The sequence below is a fragment of the Tubulanus polymorphus genome, chromosome 2 (genome assembly GCF_964204645.1).
Source record: "Tubulanus polymorphus chromosome 2, tnTubPoly1.2, whole genome shotgun sequence".
Lineage (NCBI taxonomy): Eukaryota > Metazoa > Nemertea > Palaeonemertea > Tubulaniformes > Tubulanidae > Tubulanus > Tubulanus polymorphus.
Window position 1 is genome coordinate 8,601,171 of NC_134026.1, and position 15,404 is coordinate 8,616,574.

At 39.4% G+C, this 15,404-nt stretch overlaps 1 protein-coding gene across 2 annotated transcripts in view; it reads right to left on the reverse strand.

Moving 5' to 3' along the window:
- The window catches only part of LOC141900194 (rab5 GDP/GTP exchange factor-like), a 20,711-nt gene continuing 5,307 nt past the window's right edge, over positions 1–15,404 (reverse strand). The window contains exons 1-7 of one of the 2 annotated variants that reach the window (XM_074786974.1): positions 11,729–11,890; positions 9,535–9,775; positions 8,058–8,188; positions 6,601–6,852; positions 5,701–5,928; positions 3,517–3,773; positions 1–2,792 (exon numbers count right to left, since the gene is read on the reverse strand). In XM_074786974.1, the coding sequence (XP_074643075.1) occupies positions 2,403–2,792; positions 3,517–3,773; positions 5,701–5,928; positions 6,601–6,852; positions 8,058–8,188; positions 9,535–9,734 (1,458 nt within the window). In that variant the 5' untranslated portion in view covers positions 9,735–9,775; positions 11,729–11,890 and the 3' untranslated portion in view covers positions 1–2,402. Of the gene's footprint in view, positions 2,793–3,516; positions 3,774–5,700; positions 5,929–6,600; positions 6,853–8,057; positions 8,189–9,534; positions 9,776–11,728; positions 11,891–15,404 lie in introns of those variants that run through there. The other variant, XM_074786973.1, reaches the window with a different exon arrangement.

A 15,404-nucleotide genomic window follows, 5' to 3' on the forward strand; every position in this document is an offset into this window, starting at 1 on the left:
TTTATTTTATGAAAAAAAAATTTAACAAAACTTCACATTGCACGATATGCAATTAATAGTAGCTAAAACGTACAATTCTCACTTGCACAACAAAACTAGAAGAGTCAACAATTAATTATTAAATCATTTTCATTTAACCGATGAGACAAAAAATATGATCTTGACGAACTGTCCAAGTTTGGAAAGATACTGGATACCAGAAAAATTATGTATTGAATGCAGTGGTGATAAAGCTACGTATGCTTACATGAGTTTTAATATAGACTTTAGCCTTCAACTTGAAGGTTGTAGCTTAACGCATTATTTTAATTTAACGATAAATTAATGCTTCCAAGCAGCTTTGACCTTGGATACCTAACCTGGTATACTTCGGATACACCAAATTATACTGAAGTTAGTCATTTTTGAGTTCATGGTCTTTTCATATAGAAAAGTCATAGGAGGCTTTAGAATTAATTGTACATCAGTAAATCATTTAAAATTTCGGGGCAGAATGATGCCTATTAGCGTTACCAATACTAGCTAAAAGCCATCAACAAGTCTTATACTCATCCCGGGAAATAACCAGGCGATCTTTGATTTGATTCATCACATGTGACCACAAAAAATTTCCATTCTACCGGTTGCTTGCCAGTGGGGCGATAAAAACTGCCAGTTTTGGGGACTAGTCCCAAGTTAAATTGTGATTGAATAACTATTTTGACATGAGAACGTAGTTAGTAGTCCCACAAGTATGTGAAACTTGGCCATGATTGCCATTTCGCTGAACATAATTATGACTAGTGGCTAATGACGGACGAGTACATAGCTGAAGTTATTAGACATGTGCGCAGCCAGTATCACTCTGTAAGCAGCCCCTTCACCATTGTAAAAATTTTGGACAATCATCATTTTCAACGTCTCGGGTCAGTTACATTTAAAACCATCTCAGCTCCATAGCCAATGTAACAAGTTAAGACTAGTCTTAAAATATAAGACCACTTGATCTTGTCACGACCGTGCAACTGGGCCGTGGTGTTTTAGATCACTTTCTAGTCCAACTGAAAATGTCTCTCAAGTGAAGTGCTGAACGCGATTGGATGAATGATGATAAAGCGCTGTATGTTGGCAGGTCGAGGCTACCCGATCGCTGCTTAAGCTCTAACCTGTACGTACGCGGCTACGGTATACTATCTCAAAAATACGGTCAACAAAACGCTACAACAACACTGAATCCTGTACATGCATTTCACTTATTCTATATACAAAATTTACAACATCACAAATCTTAATGGTAATAAATAATTTATACACATATGTATAGTTCACACGTTCGAGTTCATTTAGTTTTTAGCGTTCCACTTTGTTTCAGAAGTTTTTTTTCGCAATCGATGATTACTATATCGCAATTATTGATCTTCAATGTTCCATTCATACGGCATTTGAAAAGTTCAATACAACAAACCTTAGTTAACTCAAAGCTCAGTAGTGCACTTCATTTTGCATATTTTTCTTACTTTCCATAAACCTTCAGTTGCTAAAAGCAATCTGCAAGTTCAAGAAACCCTTTTCATGTATTCCTACATCCTCTCCCTGCCAGGAATTCGAACCTGATGGCATCGAAACTTGCCACGGTATGAAACCCTGCCACCCTAGACCGAGAGTGCGCAGCTTAGAAGACATCATTATCAGCCAATTGGAAATCCCATTTTATTCAGGCCTGGGTTTCTTCCAGTAAAAGTTTATCTGTGAAATATGCCTCAACAATTATACAACGGGCAATGTGATTGGTGTTGCAAGTTTTCTTGTGGCAAGCCTACGCACCCGGCCTAGTGTGGCAGGGTTTCAGCCGTGGCCGAGTCTAGCTATGCCATCAGGTTTGTATCCCTGCCCTGAGGATGGTATTCCTTGGGTAAGAATTGGTGTGCTTTTTTTAACCATTTTTGTAGTGGTACAAAGTATGTTATCTGCTACCAACTATATTTAACTTAGTCAGAAATGGAGAAACAGTCAATATCGATGTCCCATTTCATAAATATCACAAAAAGCTCCATTACAGAGAGTTTACTGCCATCCAGAGTCAGATGCAATTCTACTCCGTTTAATCAATTTTCCTGGATAATCTACATTGCTGTAAGTACCTACATCTTAAAATTTCACAATTATAAATTAGTAATTCTTCAAAGCTTTCGCAACTGCTCTCTACGATGCTACAAAGCTAAGCGCCATCCTTAACACACCATCCCATCTGAGTTAAACTAGGTTTACCGCATTACTTAATAAATCTTTCGCCATATCCGACGAGTTCGCGACATAAACCGGGACTAAGAAACACACGACGAAAACGGTATATAACGAATACCAGCGACAAAACTTCTGCCGATTGCTACGATACCGTTTCAGATCTTAACGACTAACTGGCGTTACGACGCCGCCATCGCCTGCTCGGGGGTCAACGGCGGCGGCAGACGGTCCTCGTCCGGATTCGACAACGAGTCGAGGTCGACTTTCACTTTTCGTTGTTTGACGACGAGCGGCGTACGCGCGATCACGCTCTTGATCTCCGCTTTGAAGCTTCCCTTGAACTCTTTCATGTCCTGTTGCAGTTGCAACGCCTCGGCCATCAGTTTCTCGTGGCGTTGTTGCAATTCGGCTAGCGTGTTCAGATTCTGGTACATCAGTCGCAGTCCCTCGCACAGGTAGTTGTCGGAGTTCTGTGGCGCTGCCTCGCCTGACATGTAACGATCGAAGTCCTGTTGAGACATGCTGAGCGACTCGGCGTTTAAATTACCTATGAACGTAACGGCGCAACACTAGAAAATAAACCAACAAATCACGTATTTTAATTTTTTTCAGTAACATTTCCATTGAAATATGAAAGAAAATTTTCAAATTAATCAGTAATCAACCGTACGACCCTCAGTAACAACGAGATTCTAACAGCCAAGGATCATGTGTTGATATTGACACAATCCTAGCCATCACATTCAGTCTGCTCAAATCCTACTGGAAAGACTACTGTCAGGTGACAACAGGCTGAGTGGCATCAATGACTATGTAGAAGACATCTCCCAAAGCAATGAATTATAATAACTCTCAGGTACATGCTCTAACCATTGATTTTGTGCATAGTTGGGGTATATGCACATGTCAGGGCATAACTTTTTACATTGGCCCCGATTATCTGTTCATATGCGGTATGACAATCAATCGAACAGGGTGGCCACTTATCCCCCCTGATTTTTCATATACGTTAAAATTATACAAAATTCCCCAAGAAATTTCTAGGTTTAAAATGTTACAATTCATTCATTTTTCATTGAATCGCATATTGATAAAACACGTGGTCAATAATGTTATCCGAATTGCCCAAACTTTCCAGGTTTTTGGTAAAATTAGTCTAATTCCCTGCGTTTTCCCAGATATTTTTCTAGATTTTTCCGATTCCCCGAGTTTTCCAGGTTTTCCAGGTCAGTCAGAGGCCACCATGTTCCAAAAAAGTCCCCAAAAAAGAATCGGATGGATTTCAATACTTACTAGATTCGTGAAGTAGTAGCCGGCCTCGCCGCTCATCAGCCGTTTCGGATTCGCGAATCGAGTGATATACTGAATATTAGACTGTAACAACGGAGGATTCGCCTTCAGCACGATGTAAATCAGAGCCGGTAGGAAATCGTCGGCGCTCGCCGGCTCCTCCGTCGACATACGCAGTATCTCGAATATATGCTTACTGCAGCGTACTATACACGCGAGTTTATCTTGCGGCGCTCGCTTCGAATCCATTTCGATGATATCTGAAACGAGAATTTGCGACAACCATTCGTAAACATGTCATTATAATCGCACCATTCAGTTTCCGTTACTTTTCTCTGAACTTTGTGCTGGCAGGTTCATAGTTCCCAACAAGCAATTTCATTAAAGGGACTTTCAAGAAATATTTTGTTTCTGATTCAAAGACTTTCTCGATTTCAGGCGCAAGTTGCTCTAAAGTCAACCAGTGGATAGATGACAAAGTGACAATCAAAAGTTCATTGTTACTATGGTATTTATCCGCCAGTTATGTTAAGAGAATTTTTTAGCAACTGGCCCCAGGGTCCAGTTTCGTGAAAAAGTTAAACTCCAATTTTTTATGTAATTGCTATTGGTTACTTCATTTTTTCAATGTGTTCAACAATTCAAATCTAACTGTTTTAAGCTTAAACTGGTTTTGTGAAACTGGGTCCTGCGCTGTTTTATAGTTCATGTAAATTTCCAATTTACATCGGGACCATCCACCAGACCAGCGTACTAGTAGACCCAACAATACCATGATCTGATTTTTTGTACATCATAGCTGATATGTGACCAAAAGCCATTCAAGGGCTGCGACAATGATTTAAAGATTTTAGAGCATATTCTATGATATTCAAAGACCACCATGAACCAAGCACTGGTTATTTTTTCGCATACATGAAGTAACCAATAGGGATAATAAAATCAAATCGTGATAAAATCAAATATTTGAGGTTAACTTTTTCTGGAATTCGGGACCCGAGCCAACTACTTCAATACGTCAATACATTATTTTCATAGATTTACGTTGATAAGAGCGGCATTGTTTTATTACATTTCAGCAATTATCATTATTATCGAATTTGTGGTGTCCACGTGAGCTTTCGATATCATCGCATCGATGGATGATAAACTTTTTATAACAAAACAATTTTACCCGGACGGAATGCAGCGCCTGCGCTACTGGTGAACCAACTCTACTCCAGTTGTACCAGTTGCAAAACAATTCCATGTAAATAATGCATCAATCTAGTTACATACTCGAAGGAAATGTCTTATATAGACACCCATGACACTGAGGTTATCATTGTACTGAAGAGATATGACTGATACCGATAACCACAATTTAAGTATTACCGGGCATTCAAACAATACAACGCAAGCAATAAAACCTACCCAGTTTGTGGCATTTGAACTCGATAAGAAACATACTTACCGGACGAAAATAGTAAACGTAAACTTTAACCGAAGTCAAGTAGACTTTTAATCGAGAAGCTACTTAAATGCATATATAAATGCATATATAGGCCCACGCACATGCATAAGCCTTTACGTATACATTGTTATTATTGTTTTTACACTGGCTGATGGTAACCCCAGGGGTACGGCCAAACTCAAGTTGACTTAACCCTTTCAGCGCCTCTACACCGCAGTGCCATGTATACATCGGTGATGGATTTTGCTAGTACACCGCACTGCGGTGTATTGATGTAATTCATAATAAGTTATTATCTCTATCGAAAAATGGCAGCACCTGTCAAACATAGTGAAATATTAGTAACTAACGATACACTGCGCCGCGGTGTAGACGCATTATAGTGGTATTCCCGTTATTCATCATACTAGGGTGGAATTTTTCACATTATCTCCAGCACTATAGGGTATTGATTAGTCAGCACTGAAAAGGTTATCAGCAGCCAGAACCAGCCCTTCAATATTCACCCCATTGTAGTGTGAAACTTCGTGATTACTTCTCGAAAGTGTGTTGATGGAATGATTCATGTCTGGCGTTCGCAGTAGATTAGTTCTAGGGTGAAGTCTTAGAACACCGAATTTCAGTTTCACGGTTCTAAGTTCGATTTTCAGTTAAAACATCGAAATGAACTGATTTTAACACGAGATAACTCTAACTCGCAACCGTGGAACCGGGCCTCGGATATATGTACTTACCGGTAATCGCTTGATCGATCATGGCTCGCACTTCGAGGTCGTTTTCTTTGATATTCGCGTCTAGTTGTTGCGCCGATATCCAGTGTAAACTGCGTATATGATTTTGTATCGAGAGATCTTGTTCTTCGTCGTCGGTCTGCAGCGGGCAGAACACCGTACGATACAGCCGCGTCATGATATATCGTTCCATGAAATCCATCAACGTGTCGACCGTTTCCTGAGTCATTCCTGAAATAAGGTTGAAATGAAGTTTTTTACTTCCAGTATTTTTTCTAAACAAACCCCAGAACGTGCCCAGATCCAACCCTTTTTTGCCTTGCAAGGAAGAAATCTTGCATCATCATCCCTGCATATGCAAGATTTGTGAGGGCCAATAACTTGATCCAAGTTAAAACTGATGATTATGTATTTTGGCACAATGCTTTCAACTTCAATGCAATCAACTTCAATTCCAGTTCAATACTTTCAATCCATTGGAGCAATATGGATCTGCTAAGAATCCAATCAATTAACGCATTCAAATATCTAAGACAAATCCATGGAAACTGTTTGATTTTATGCGCGATCTAGAGGTCTCTTAACATTTCCCTGATTTTTAGTATTTCTACAAAATTCCCTGACTTTTTTAAAGAAACGATAATTCCCTGGGGCCAGTTTTATAGTCGGATATTAACTTTAACCGGGGCTAATTCAATTCATTTTCAGTCAAAGTTAACCCCGGGGTTAAAGTTAATACCAGTCCATAAAACCAGGCCCTGAATTTTCTCTGACTTCCAGGTAAATGGCCACCCAGTTAGAGATTTAGGCTGGGAGGCAATATGAGCGTCATAAGTTGTGGATTATCTTAATGGGTTAAAATGATCATAGAACCATCAAACGTCAACACGAAAAAATACGCACCTTTAAATACCGCATTCGACAATAAGCGATCGTTCATCGCCTGATAGAAATCCTGCACCATTTCGGAGAGTTCGTCGATCGGTATCTCACCGACCGATTGGAATTTCTCGATGAACGATCGCACCTGCTTCGACACGTCGAGCGCCGACGGCTTGCGCAACGTCCTCAGGAAATCGGCGAAGTCGCCGCCGACCTGTTGGCTTTCCATACTGCCGCGACGAGCGTGATTCCGGCTTGCGCCAGATTCCGAATCTGAAATTTTCGAACGAAACAATTATATTTCAAGTATCGTACCGAGGACTGTTAATTATCATCCTCCCTATAAGGAGAATAGGGATTCGAACCAGATGGCATCGCTACACTCACCGGGTGCACAGGATTGGCGCATGAAAACTTGCGGCACCAATCAGATTGCTCGTTGTATAATTGCTGATATAATTTCATGGAAGAACTATAAATGGGAAAACCCGAGCTAGAATAAAACGGGATATCTGATTGACTAAACGACATCATATAAGCTGCGTGTGTAGCTGCGCACTCAGTCAAGTGTGGCAGGGTTTCGTACCGTGGCGAGTCTTGATGCCATCGAGTTTGAATCCCTGCCGGGGAGGATGTGATCTCCTATTTGCATTTATGTATCATAAAATTAACTCGAATCAAATAAGTTATGTTACTTTGTGTATTAGGCTTTTATTCTGTAATCAAATATATTTCATAACCCTTAGTCTTAAGTTTTTAAGTCTGTAGGCTATAACACAATGAATAACCTTGGAAGTGAATTCAATGTAAGCTTTCCTGTCGGATGGCGCTATAAGCACTTAGTCTTCAATAGTCCAACTTTTAATTTCATTACCAATTAACGTTTAACTGAATTCTCGCGAATCCATACATAACACCTACTAGACATGCATATTAGATTCTCATGCATTTTCAACTCAAAGTGATTCATATAGTTTTCATCGAAACTTGATTTTAATTGAGAAAAGCTGATTTGTGGTCAACTGAAACGAGGTAGAAATTGTACCACGGAAGACTAGAGTAACAACTAGCCAACTTGGTGGACCCCTTGATTGCCATAAACGGAATCATTAATTGCCACTGTAGTAGTGTGGGAGGTAACCCATCGGAAAGTATAGAAGAAATCAACGAGAATAATCTACGCATATCTACCTACTATATAAACGTCTCTATCGAAGTCAAGTCATAGCTATTAATATCAATAACGTAATCCATGAGGACCCACCCGAAACAGCGCGTCAAAACAATGAAACATCGTAACCGCGAAAAAATACTACGAAACGTCGATACAAAAACATATTTCCATCAGCGCTATATTGCGACGATGATTCATTTTTCAAATTTGCTGCCAAAACTTCACACCCACCGCAGCCAGTTCTACCGACAAATGACCCTAAGGGTGCGCGCGATTCACATCCATTGATCGTACGCGTTTTTACCTTTAACTGCATTTTTCTTGATGCTGAATATCGATTTCATCGTGTTCGACCTCTTTTCGGCGATCTGTTTCTTCTTTTCTTCGAATTTTGAAAACGAAGGCGGCGAATCGGAACTTCCGCCGACAGCCATTCTACAGCGAACAGTAAAGAAAAAAAACAGAGAGTTATCAAATTTTCCTTGGCACATCGACGCAAGATTATACGCGCGAGAAAGTAGTTGAATAAACACTCTATTCCGCGCATATAATAGAAGAAGTCCCACAATTCGAATTTTAGACGATACAATTTATCAAAATGAAGCCACAATTTATTCTAATAAATTGTATCATATAAAAATCGAATTGTGGGACTTCTATTATTATAGGCCTTTGGTTTTTTATGAACTGGAATTTGCAATTATCTATAATTTCAGTCGATATCTTAGTACAAAGACATAGTTCTATGCAATGTTTTCCACTAGAGGTTTTAGAGGGGCGGCAACCATTTTCATTTTTACGTGCACCCCTCTGAAAATCAGCCACCTCTTATAAAATATCTGCTGCCCCTAACGGAGTGGATGTCAAAAGTCTATCGATTCTGATAATTGCTTCGCAATTGAGCTAATGTGAAAAATAGGAGATAACAACAAAAATCTAGCTTAATTTTCTGTGTTTTTTGGGGGATCGAAAGCCTTGCTACCTCAGTAGCCACAACGTCGTACGCTAAACAATGAATGCACCCCCCTTTTGAAATTGCAGCATAAGGAAAGCACTGCTAAATAAATCAAACCAATCTAGCGAAACAATTCCTAGCTCAACATCTGAGCCCTATTTCACAAAACTCAAAAAGACCGCGTTATACTGAAATGCAATCCTAATAACCACGCAAATTATACGAACGTTATTACTCAAAGATCTGAAATCGATGCATCAATTGAAATGAACAATACTAAAACATATCAGAACATTTACGCCAAGTTGCCACTTCAGACAAGCCCGGCGTGTATACACCCTGTCGGTGTCCATGATACCAGATACCAGAGTCCAAGCCCAATCCGTATCTAATCTAAGCAATCATATATTTCCAAATCGTCATCAAAATTTATACCCCTTCTATAGACCCGAATAATTCTATTTTACGCAAAGATGAAATGAGAAAAAAAAAACGAGCGCGTTTCTAACTTGCCTGTACTTCGAATAGCTCAGCCGCGTTTCTATGATGAATATCATCATGTTAAATGAATTATTTCGGATTTTCGCGCAGTTTTGTTCGCCGCCGATGCCCGGGGAAAAAAATCATCGACGCGCACATACACACGTATGTACAATAAACTTATCCGAACGAAAATTTTATTAATTCTATGATACCGAGCGTGTTTTCCATCCAAAACGAGTCCCGCTGGAACCGTAAAACCGGGCAGCCAGGACTGGGGAATCGAACCGGAGTTCATGGAAACAATTAGCGACTATTGCTCGACGCATAAAGTAAGTTGCGTTACCTTTTCGCGCGCATTTCGTCGTGTTGCATCTGGGCCTGTTTCGCTTTCTGGTAAACTTCGCGATAGCACTTCGAGCAGAAGCCCTGCCACGCCGGATTTCCGTAGTAGCCGCAGCCATTTTTGCACAGCAGCTCCGACTCGTCGACGTGGAAGCCCTTTTTGTGCGGGTTCTTCGCGCTGGGTACTTTGTCGTCACTCATGACTGACTCACGCGATATGTCAATGTATGATCAAACACAATCTGCAAAGAAAAAAGATGAAGAAATTTTCTCAACTCAACTGGCGAAAGATGTGCACGATTGATCGGTGATGTCTTTTTCAAAGGTTCACTTGGATGACCACAGATACCAAGTCAGACGTTCTACGCGACAGGTTTAGAGGGGTGCCCAGCCCTTTCATTTTTACATCCATCCCCCTGAAAATAAACTTTGGGTCAACTTAAACCCTGGCACTGGTAAAGTGCTTGTGTTCAGGTGATTTTTCCAGCTTTCGACGCAATGCAAAATACGTTCTTATGTGCTGGAAACTCAGCGCACTTTGCGCTGCGTTTTGTCCTCAATGTGCGTGTGTCATCACTCAAAATCTGGTGATAGTAGCTAGCTTATCGATTTCAGAATAGAAAATTGTTGATTTATTATATGACTATCACTTTCTGTATGATACGGTCTTACTTGGATTAATGAAAGCGTAGTTTTCCCCTTGAAGGACCCCCAATCTCAATGATAAGAACCGAAGAATTCCTTCATGTTCGAATAGATTTGACAAGGATGATGTGTAAATGGTGCAGATATGTAGTAAATATGGTTGTATATACCGGTACATGCTTGCCAAAGCTCCATTTGCTGAGCACTTTTTTCAGCTTGTGTGCTGGACCTATATTCTACTACGTTCCGCGCTAAATGTAAACGAACTTGGCGCCGTGCAGAATGCGCTCATTTGCAGTCGCGTTAAGCTTTGGTTTGGTTGCTATCAGATGCCCGTGCCCTGCTATAGAAGTTCAAAATGGTTCATAACTTTATTGCAATGGTGAGACAGTGCAGATAAAAACACTACATTTCAGGACCTATCAAGCAAGTATTACGAGGTGTTGTCATGAGTCATTAAAATCGATTTGGATTTACGTAAGTTAATCAGTATGTGAACACAAACTACTACGGGGGCAATCGATATTTTGTCTGAGTGGTTTAGGCTGATTGCAGTTCAAAAAAGGGTTACAGCTGGTCAAGCAGGCCCCTGCACATAGTTATTGCAATCTAGTTTAACGACAGTGACAAGTACACCTAGTATGTAGATGAGAGTTTCAAACGTATATATTTGATGCCCATATCTAACGACCCAATTCGATTCAATATGCTCGATATCTCCGTCACAACCCAAAAAGTACGCCGATCGTGTGCGTAATTCGGCATGAGCTACTCGTTGCCAAATTTAGTAATAGCTGTATAGCTGATGCTAACGTGCGGGGGACATTTTTTAGCACAGAAGCTCAGCAAAAACTGTGCGGAAAAAAATATCAGTTCTAAATGGGTATATTGAATTCAATTCAATCTAACTTTATCGTAAGCGCGAAGCCAAAAATGGATTGAAAAAGTTTAAGACGTTACGAACATTATAGCCATAAGGACCATGACGAGCTTTCAGAGGGTCAAATCCAGACCCTTTTCAATGGAGTACCCCTATGAAAATTTGGCGCCTTGCGGTAATCATCCCACCACTGCCTCAAATATTTCTTGCGCTCATTAACACGATATAAATAAGCATTTTTGTAGTACGTGCGGTAAAAATGGAATCCGAATTACATTTTCTACGTGAATGCAATGCATATACATGTAAACTTTCAAGAAATGACAACGAAATTGAAGATGCACTAAATGTTTTGTTGATCATATACGTAATATCCCTTTCGAGTATCGAAGCCCCACGAATATGTAACATGAAATTTTGCGTCTTGTAAGCCTTAAAACTGGCTTCACATGTAAAGACGATGCTATAATAAACTACTGTCAACCCCCGACATACCGCCCACATCGGTGCAGATTTTGGCGGTATAAAGAATATGGCGGTATATTGGGGGTGGGGGTGTTTTACTCTGTATTACTCTGTATCCGAGGCGGCGTATATGGGAGGGTGGTATAGCGGGGGTTGACTGTTTAATAATATATAGGATCAATAAACGGAATATTGAAAAACTTACTCGATTACAATAGAACGGAACTGTGTTTGTAAACACACGCAACGAGGTAAATTTCCACCGTACACACTAAACCGTCACCGGCAACTTATCGTTGATAATCGATAATCATGTGATCAGATTTTCGAAACAAACGTTGACCTAATGAGAATATCATTGAATTGACCCGACCAGCGGCAATAAATAATTGGCGACAAGTCATTTCTTTAGAACATACGAATATAAGTTAAAAATGCCAACTTTCTCGCAAAAGTACTCATTACCCGTTGTCCAACCGGCAAGTTCTAGTTTTACGCGATTGCATGCCAGGTCGCTAGATATATCAATTGTGTCGTGATATCGTTTGATATAAGGAAAAATGCAAACGTTAATCTTTATGAAACATGTGCATTGTCTCTTACGCGTCCACAAGGACATTTGGCGTCAGTTTTTTTCTTGTTTATAAAGTTTGCGTTTTTTATTGGCCAAGCGTATACCGACCAAAGGCCAACCATGATATCAACCATGACTGATCTAAGATGAAACCACGCGAGACATGTCTGGTTATAATATATATATATATATATATATATATATATATATATATATATATATATATATATATATATATATATATATATATATATATATATATATATATATATATATATATATATATATATATATATATATACACACATACATACATACATGGGAAAGGGCTGAATTGGGAAAAGGGCAAAATCGGAATTAGGGGCAAAATGGAAAAGCCAGGGCGAAATGGGAATCAACCATTGATGATATCAAACTGTTACAACGATCCGTGTAGTGTAGCCGGGTGGTGTGGTTTGCCTGGCAATATCAGTCATATTGCGAACAAATACACAATGTGTGCCCCTCAAAACGAAGATATTGAAACAAGAAAATTAACTTTAATAAACTATTTGACGCCTGCGAAAAAATGTAGAATTTCTGGGATAAGCTTGTGACTTGTGACCGACTTCGATTCACTTTTGCCTCTAAGCTGGTCTGCAACTTCATTGCCTCCATGGTTGAAGAAAGAGCTCTTCTGATGTCTGCTTCATCATGACTTTGAGCATATGGTGTAGCCAGCCGGCCCGGTCCCGGGGCCCGGTTTGGCTGTCACTCGATATCCTAGACTTGAGTCTGGGTTGAAGTAGACATTGTCATTTTAATAACTTATTCATGTTATTCTGTATGAATTACCCGTGTGTCTTGTATTTTGTATTTTCTTAGTTTAAAATTTGTAACTTTATTGAATTTGGGAATTTTATCCCGGAATTTCAATGTAATAAGGATCAATAAAGTATTGAATTGAATTGTCACCTTATACACATGCCATCAGTGGACGCGGAGCCGTATATGACAGCTATGCTATTATAAATTGCTAATCTCATGAAACCTGCATACCCCTAATATCGAACATATTTTCTAAAACATTTGAATATTGAAATTATATGTTTACACGTTTTTATATAGACCGCTTGTAGCCGCCGATGAAATTCACGCCGGCCCTACTCAGATCGTAGATAGCTTCATCATTCCACTAGCATCCCCATGACAGGGTCTGACTTTTATATCAGACTTCCAAATCGTGTTTACATCCGCCATTTAACCGAATAATCCGATTTACTTATCATTTCTATTTATGCCTGCCGCTCCTGATATAATCATACATCATTTACTATTACAATACGTCTTCTCATGATATTCAATGCAATATAACATTTCGAATGTTCAAATAGAGGTCATTATATAATCACAGGGAGCCATTCTACATCTTTATCAATAATATTTTGCCAAATAGCTTGTATGTGTACACATAAACCTGTGACGTTTTGCACATCGATTTTGTAAAATGACGCTGAATGGTTAGCATTGTTAAGGTTTCATAATGGTAACGTTTTATAAGGCGTCAAAAAAATTGTACTCAATATAACCTCAGCCGTATGAATACTGTCCCCAGTAATGAACGGGGCGTGCCCTCCAACCATTTCAGAAATGATTACTCCAACTACTGCAACGCCCTTTGATTGCGAAAATCGAATGAACTTAAATGTCCGTCAAAAATTGCCCGCAAACTAGAAAATGGAAAAATGTGGGATCTCCTACCTGAATCGCTGAATGAACAAGAAGACGCATTACACAAACACATAAAATGTGACTACATATGAAATACGCATCAGGTATATATATATATATATACCTACCTTCAGTGGTTACCGGGATCATAGTGTGACAGATGGAAAATATCATCGTTGGTAATATAGCAAAATATAGAAAAAAAATGTAACGACGAATATCATGATCCTCAATGAAATATGCGTAAAATGTGTCGCACAGACATAAGCAGATTAAATACTTCTAAGGCCGATAAAAAAGATCGTATGATTCTGACGTTCGCGATAGCTTAACTGATTTTAGAGACGGTTCCGATTTTGACATTCATCGAGTAGGCCGACAAGCGCTCGCACTTAAAATTATCCTTATCCATTCCTAACTCTTTACAAGCAAATCAAGCGGCTTTCGTAAAATTGAGTGGACTAGAAATAGCGCGGAAATTCGATTTAATTTTTGAAGAATAAAAATCCCAAATTGGTGACCTTAAAATTGACATTTAGAATTGACGTTTAACTCTCAATTGAGATTAGTTCATTTTCAACGTTTCGACTAAAATAAAATAGTGCTGAAATTTGATTTTGACCGAAAAACCCATATCGGTGGCTTTAAAATTGTACATTTAACTCTCAATTGAGATTAGTTCATTTTCAACGTTTCGACTAAAATAAAATAGTGCTGAAATTTGATTTTGACCGAAAAACCCATATCGGTGGCTTTAAAATTGTACATTTAACTCTCAATTGAGATTAGTTCATTTTCGATGTTTTAACTGTATAATGAAATTTAACCCGGAACTACAGAAACCGGATCCCAGGCGACGCAAACTTCGGCATTTACCTTAATTCTTCTCCAGCTTTATTCACAGCCGCGAATCAATTATCCTCGGAATATTCGCCGAACGAATTCCCCGCCCATGATTCCGAACGCACGGCCGATCGTAAAAAAAAAACGCGCACGTTTATATCGTCGTGTTTTATCTATAATGAGCGACGAAGAGAGATGAGATCATTGTCTAAATTTAGCGTCGATTTATTGAACGCTATAGCGACGCCGGTCATGTCGAAAGAGTGTAGACTGTTCGATTTGTGTGCGACATCTTGCGATATTGTCACTCGTGGGATTTAAACATCGGCCTTTTCTTCACTTCCGAGCCTGGATACCAGGCTCGCAATAGTGATAACCTATTGAACCCTAAAAGCTGCTGTGGAATTTCAGGAAGCGCATTAACAAGCAGTATCGGGTCTGGGATTTCCAAAAATCCCCTGCCACTGATCCTTATGATCCCTGATATCTTCTAAAGCGCCCTAATTTGTTCACTCAACTTGGAATCCTTATTACCATACATAATTTCGCTCGTAATGATTTCTACAATTTTATCAAATTAGGCGAAACGCACCCATTTTTCCTATATTGAACCTATACCACTGAATTGGGTGGCTCATATTAACATTCAGCCGGGCGAATAAACCATGGTTTGTAGCGGTAAGGCTCAAGCGCTTTTTGGTGCGGAAAAAGGAGCACCTTTCTTATTTATTGCACTGATGATAGACAATGTAAC